This window comes from Macadamia integrifolia, chromosome 7 (assembly GCF_013358625.1).
Source record: "Macadamia integrifolia cultivar HAES 741 chromosome 7, SCU_Mint_v3, whole genome shotgun sequence".
Taxonomy (NCBI): Eukaryota; Viridiplantae; Streptophyta; class Magnoliopsida; order Proteales; family Proteaceae; genus Macadamia; species Macadamia integrifolia.
In genome coordinates, this window is record NC_056563.1 from 32971733 (window position 1) to 32977732 (window position 6000).

At 37.8% G+C, this 6000-nt stretch overlaps 1 protein-coding gene across 1 annotated transcript; it reads right to left on the minus strand.

Moving 5' to 3' along the window:
• Positions 1-2242: 2242 nt before the first annotated feature.
• On the minus strand, positions 2243-4912 carry LOC122084935. Its single transcript, XM_042653351.1, has 6 exons — positions 4119-4912; positions 3699-3950; positions 3295-3629; positions 3097-3215; positions 2895-3012; positions 2243-2250 (listed from the first exon to the last, which is right to left on the minus strand). Exons 1-6 carry the CDS (start codon positions 4910-4912, stop codon positions 2243-2245), a joined length of 1626 nt encoding a protein of 541 aa, XP_042509285.1.
• Positions 4913-6000: the final 1088 nt, after the last annotated feature.

Genomic DNA, 6000 nt, shown 5'->3' on the forward strand with positions numbered 1-6000 from the left:
GCATATATTTTCTGATCACTTCATTAATTGTCATCTTAGGCCTGCCCTTACCGTTTCTAGCTTCCTCCAAATGAATCTGGTGACTCTTCCTTAATGGGGCATCCATGGGGCCTCCATAGGTATCCATTGGACATAGCCATACCACCTCAATCGGCTCTCACAGAGTTTGTCTTGGATTGGTGCAACCCCCAAATCATTTCTATTACGCTCATTCCTTACCCTATCTCTCCTGGTCTTGCCGCACAACCCTCTCAACCTTCTCATGTCCACGACATTCAGTTTATTCAAAGTACTCTTCTCGACTCCCAACATTCCGCTCCATACGTCATAGCTGGTCGTATAACTATCCTGTAAAATTTCTCCTTGAGTTTAATAGGTATTATTTTGTCATATAAAACTCCCGACACATATCGTCACTTCATCAACCCCACTTTAGTCATATGGGCAACATCATCCTCTATATCTCCCTCTTTGTCAATGATAGACCCCAAGTATTTAAAACAGTCCCTTCGGGGTAGTTCCTGTTCCCCTAGCTTCACCACTCCCTCCCCTCCTCTAAATTGATTGAAGGGGGACATTATATAGTGTTTTCGTTCTGCTTAACCTAAAACCTCTTGATTCCAAGCTTGATCTCCGTAGCTCCAGTTTAGTGTTAATCCCATTCATAGTTTCATCTATCAGCACAATATCATCAGCTAATAACATACACCACGGAATCGAGTCTTGGATGTGCTTGGTTAGATCATCCATAATGAGTGCAAATGAGTAAGGACTTAGACCAGATCCTTGGTGTAACCCAGTTGTGATTGGGAATTTGTTTCATTGCCCCTCTGTCGTTTTGACACTCGTCACTACTCCCTCGGACATGTCTTTAATTATATCTACATAGTTAATCTTACCCCTTTTCTTCTATAGGACATGCCAAATTAGCTCTCTCGATACTCTGTCAGATGTTTTCTTTAAGTTAATAAAGACCATATGGACGTCCCTTTTGTGGGTTTTAAAAATTTCCATAAGCCTCCTTAGGAGGTAAATAGCTTCTGCTGTGGATCTCCCTGGCAAAAAACCGAATTGGTTATCCGATACCTTGGTTTCCTCTCTTAGGTGGGCTTCAATAACCTTTTCCCATAGTTTTATGGTGTGGTTCATAAGTTTTATGCCTCTATAGTTATTGCAGTTTTGGGCTTCAATAACATTTTCCCTTTGTTTCTACAACTAAATGCATAAATTTAAAACAAAAGTCGGGAGGACTTCAAGCAGGAACAATAAATCAGGGGATGATCAAATGTCAAAAATCAAGGCTTTGATAATGGGATTGGCCAATTGGGTCCCGAACTGTTCAGGGCTGGCTGTTGGTGGTCAATATTGCTGATTGGCTTTGCAACCTTGGTTGGTTGGCCGATCAAGTCACTGTGGCATGGGCAAAAGGTGCGGAGTTGTTGGACCTTTGGGTAGTCAATGGTTATCCTAGAAGATATGTTCTTGGTGTGATTAAAGACTGTTCAGGACTGGTGGTCAACGGTCAATTAGGTAACCATGGTCAACTGCCTGGTCCAACAGTCCATGGAGACATTTTTTTTTTTTTTTTGCCTTTTTTGCCAAGTTATCCCCGGTGAAAAATTCTGGAAACTTGCTACTCTTTGTCATGTTTGTGTGTGTGGTTATTGTTGATATCATAGTTGTCACGGCACCAAGGCGAACCAAGGCGCTGGAGGGCTGTCTAAGCGCTTAGGCGAGAAGGCGCCCGCCTTACGGCGAATATGGCGCCAAAAAAGACGTTACTATTTTTTTAATATATCTATAATATCTAGTACAACTGTATAACAATGATATACTTAATTTTAAATTGCTTGTAAAAAATCAAGCCTTTAAGTTATATCAAAATACAAGAAGCACGACTTTAAGCAACATCAAGGGAAAAAAGTACACACTTTAAGCAACATCAAGAGACAAGAATCAACATTCAACATGAAATTCATATCAATGCAAATTGCAAAGTGATATATTTTCTAACATGAGAATACACAACAAAAAATAAAAAAATTATTCATAAAAAAAAGCTATAAATTAAACAAAAGGCATAAGTGCATAACAACATATAATTCCTAATGAAATATTATAAATAATATAATATTTAACTATTTAAGTATGTAGTTAGATATACTTACCTCTATGATGCCCAAAACGAGATCCACAAAGTCCATCATAGACCATGAGTCCATGAACCATGATATTTTAATGTTTAACCCCCTGTCAATCAATACATATAAGTTAGTGATACTAAAACACTAAGCAACAAGAGAAACCTTGTTCCTTAATATATGAGTCATGACTCATGATAGGTGATAGGCTATGGGTTCCAATCCTACCTGGGGAGAATTAAAAACACCTAATGGAAATTAAGAAACATAAAAATAAACCAAAATACTAATCTTTAGTAAGCTTTAAAGTATAAATTTTAAAACAACAAAATAAACCATCAAGCTAAACTTTGTTCTTGTTTAACCATAATCAAGCTAACAAATCAACATCTAATTCTTCTCCCTCCTGTTGTTGTTGATTCATAGAATCAGTTGGCCCATCACCAAAGTCTTCTTCAATATCTTCATCATCACGCACCACATCGTGGACCTCTTCTTCAACTTCATCATCTGATGATTCCTCAATAGTGGCCCTTCCCCTACCACGACGTGTGTAGCAAATATTGGCTGCACTTGTTGATCCTTGAGCCCTCCTAGGTAAATTACGACCCCCCACCGATGTAGATGCACCAACTGCTCTATCAACATCTCCCCATGTGAGGTCGTCTCCAGGATGGACTAAATCTCCATCTTCTTGATCCCCTGTTATCCATTCACTACTCCAATTCATTTCATCAAGAATTAATGGATCACAATTGCTGCATTTTTCCCTTCTTTCTTGGAACCTTGAATGAAGCCGACGATTGTATTGGATATAGACTAGATCATTCAAGCGCTGATGTTCTAGTCTATTCCTCTTCTTGGTGTGAATCTGAATCCATAAATACTCTTTATTTAAGTCAAGAAATAGATGTAAAAAATATAATTACAAACTAATAGACAAGATCATACGTACAAAATCAAATGTGCTCCAATTGCGCTCACAACCGGAAGCGGAGCAACAAAGGCCTAATATGCGTATTGCATATTGTTGAAGCGTAGGGGCCGAAGATCCATGTGTTTGCCACCAAGAGACTATATATAAGGAAAAAATTAGATACACATATTGTTAAATACTTATTAAAATTAAAAAAAAAAAATACTTAATACTTACTAGGATCCAATGCTCCTTCACCGACTATCCGTTGTTTAAAAGCCAAACTCCTTGAAAAGCTACCTTCACATTTTCTGTACAATTGAGACTCACGTATGATCTTGTCTTGCACAGTTAAGTCGGGCACCATTCTTTCAATAACTGACATGAATGCATCTTGTATTTTACATGATTCTTCAAAAGGGGCATCATTGATGTAGTCAAAATATTTGCTAGCATTTAGGTAAAAGGCAGCAGCATATAAAGGTCGATCCATTTGGACCTCCCAACGATCATCAATAATTGCTAACACCTTCTTCCATGACCGTTCTTTGTTGGTAAAATTTACTTTTATCCTTTTTTTTGCTATTTCCATTGCCAAATAAACTTCAGGCAATGCAGGCCTCTCATCACCATCTACTAACCTCAAGACAACTAAAATTGGTTGGGATGCTCTTAAGCAATCTAGTACACTGTTCCAGAATGTTTGTGCAAGTATTGTCTCAAGTACTTTCTTACCTGCCTCTGTCTTGGACAACTTAGAACTATTCCAATCATCAGATACAAATAATTGCTTCAAGGCATCCTTGTTCTTGTACAAACTTTGTAGTGTCAAGAATGAGGTAGCAAATCTTGTAACTCCAGACCTCACCAGATCTATTCCATTTGTCTTTTTCCTCAAAGCATCAACAAGTTTGTAATGTCTGTAGATAAAACTTGTCATTGTTTTTGCCCTCTCTATTGTTGTTTTATAAGCTTTCAACTTGCCAATGTCCTCTAACATGAGGTCCAAACAATGAGCTGCACAAGGAGTCCAATAAAGCTTACTCCGTTTTTCCATCAACATTCTACCAGCTGCAACATAATTAGCTGCATTGTCTGTAACTACTTGTACCACATTATCCTCCCCAATTTCTTCAATTTTACTATCAAGCAGCTGAAATAACATGGCTGCATATTGAGACTCACTAGATACATCTACAGAGCCCATAAAATAAGTCCCCAATGGACAATTGACAAGGAAATTAATCAAGTGTCTACCTCTCTTGTCAGTCCACCCATCAGATATAAGAGTGCACCCGTGCCTTTTCCAATAATCTTCATATTTCTGCTTGATACAGTCAATCTGAGCTTTTTCATCCTGTAGCAAGGGCACTCTCAACTCATGGTAAGAAGGGGGCTTATATCCTGACCCAAACTGTGCAATGGCTTCAACCATCTCCTCAAAGCTCCTTAACTTGACAGTATTGAATGGGATGCAAGCTTCATAAAACCATTTTGCAACATATGCATTAGTTTTCTTTCTGTCTGCATTTGATCTTAAGCTGCTTTGTATTGTTGTCTGGGTAGAACCTTTAGACCTCCTCTCACCAACTATTTCTTCAGGAGTCCGTCTAAGATAAGAATCTATCGGACCCTTTACTGCCATTTGTGTATTAACATTAACTTTATTCCTTTTGGAAGATGTCCCAGAACTTGGTACAAGGTTCCTTATTGAGGAGTCTATAGTTGGGGGCCTTGGTACACCAGACTGGAGTTGCCCTCCACTTTCTATCTCTTCAGGCAAATCATCTCCCTCCTGATGACCAACAGAATAATCCTCATCAAATACATCAGGCTTCCTCTTCTGATTTCGCATGATAGCTTAATGCATCTCTCTAGCGATTGCTGCAGTTGTCTTTGGGCACTTTGATATATCTCCATACCCACCAATTAAATGTTGCTTAAGCCTTTTGATTCCTCCTTTGGCATCTTTTCCACAAAGTGTACATCGCACTAAGTTCTTATCATTAAGATCTGGCCAATATCCATACTTCCACCCGGGGTCTTTTGATTTGGCCTTCCTAGTTGGATCTTTGCTTGGATCATATGTTGATGCGCCAGTACTAGCAGATGGCCCGCCACTACCACTAGTAGCCATATCTATTTGAATAAACTACAACACTACATAAACATAAGAAACAACAACAAGAGAAACTAAGTAACAAAAAATAAGAAAAAGCATATCAATCTACAATGCACTTTACAATCTAAAAAATAATAACTAATTCACTAATGCACTAATGCACTAATGCACTACACTAATGCACAACAATAATAATCATGCAATCATAAATTCATAATACAGAATCACAGATTACACTATTACAGTCTATATACTTGCAGGGCAGGATGTTTTGTACATAAAAAACATGGTTATCACATAAATAACAGCATTTGAGAATAGCATTTGAGAACAACAGAGGGGAAAAAAAAAAACCAGATGCAGACGAAGAAGAAGCAGAGGAAGAAGGGAGGAAAAAAAAAAAAAAAAAAAAAAAAAAAAAACCCCAGCCGTAGACGAAGAAGAAGCAAGGGAAGAAGATGAAAAAAAAAAAAAAAAACACAGTTGCAGACAAAGAAGAAGCAGAGAAGAAGAGAGGAAGAAGAAAAAAAAAAGAGTAGTAGACGAAGAAGCAGAGAAGAAGAGAGGAAGAAAAAAAAAAAAAAAAGTCGTCGACGAAGAAGAAGCAGAGGAAGAAAGAAGAAGAAAAAAAAAAGATTCGTAGAAGAAGAAGCAGAGGAAGAAAGAAGAAGGAAAAAAAAAGAAAAGAAGATTCGTAGAAGAAGAAGCAGAGGAAGAAGAAGCAGAGGAAGAAAGAAAGAAGGAAAAAAAAAAAAAAAGTCGTCGACGAAGAAGAAGCAGAGGAAGAAAAAAAAAAAAAAAAAAGATTCGTAGAAGAAGAA

Excerpts from the sequence above, each read along its gene's own strand:
- LOC122084935 (XM_042653351.1), bottom strand. The coding sequence starts at position 4,912 with ATGCGAAATCAGAAGAGGAAGCCTGATGTATTTGATGAGGATTATTCT. Across the intron at positions 3,951-4,118 it reads TATGTTGCAGCTGGTAGAAT|GAAAAAGACAAATGGAATAG; the intron begins GTTGATGGAAAA and ends TGATGCTTTGAG. Across the intron at positions 3,630-3,698 it reads CCAATTTTAGTTGTCTTGAG|GATAAAAGTAAATTTTACCA; the intron begins GTTAGTAGATGG and ends AGCAAAAAAAAG.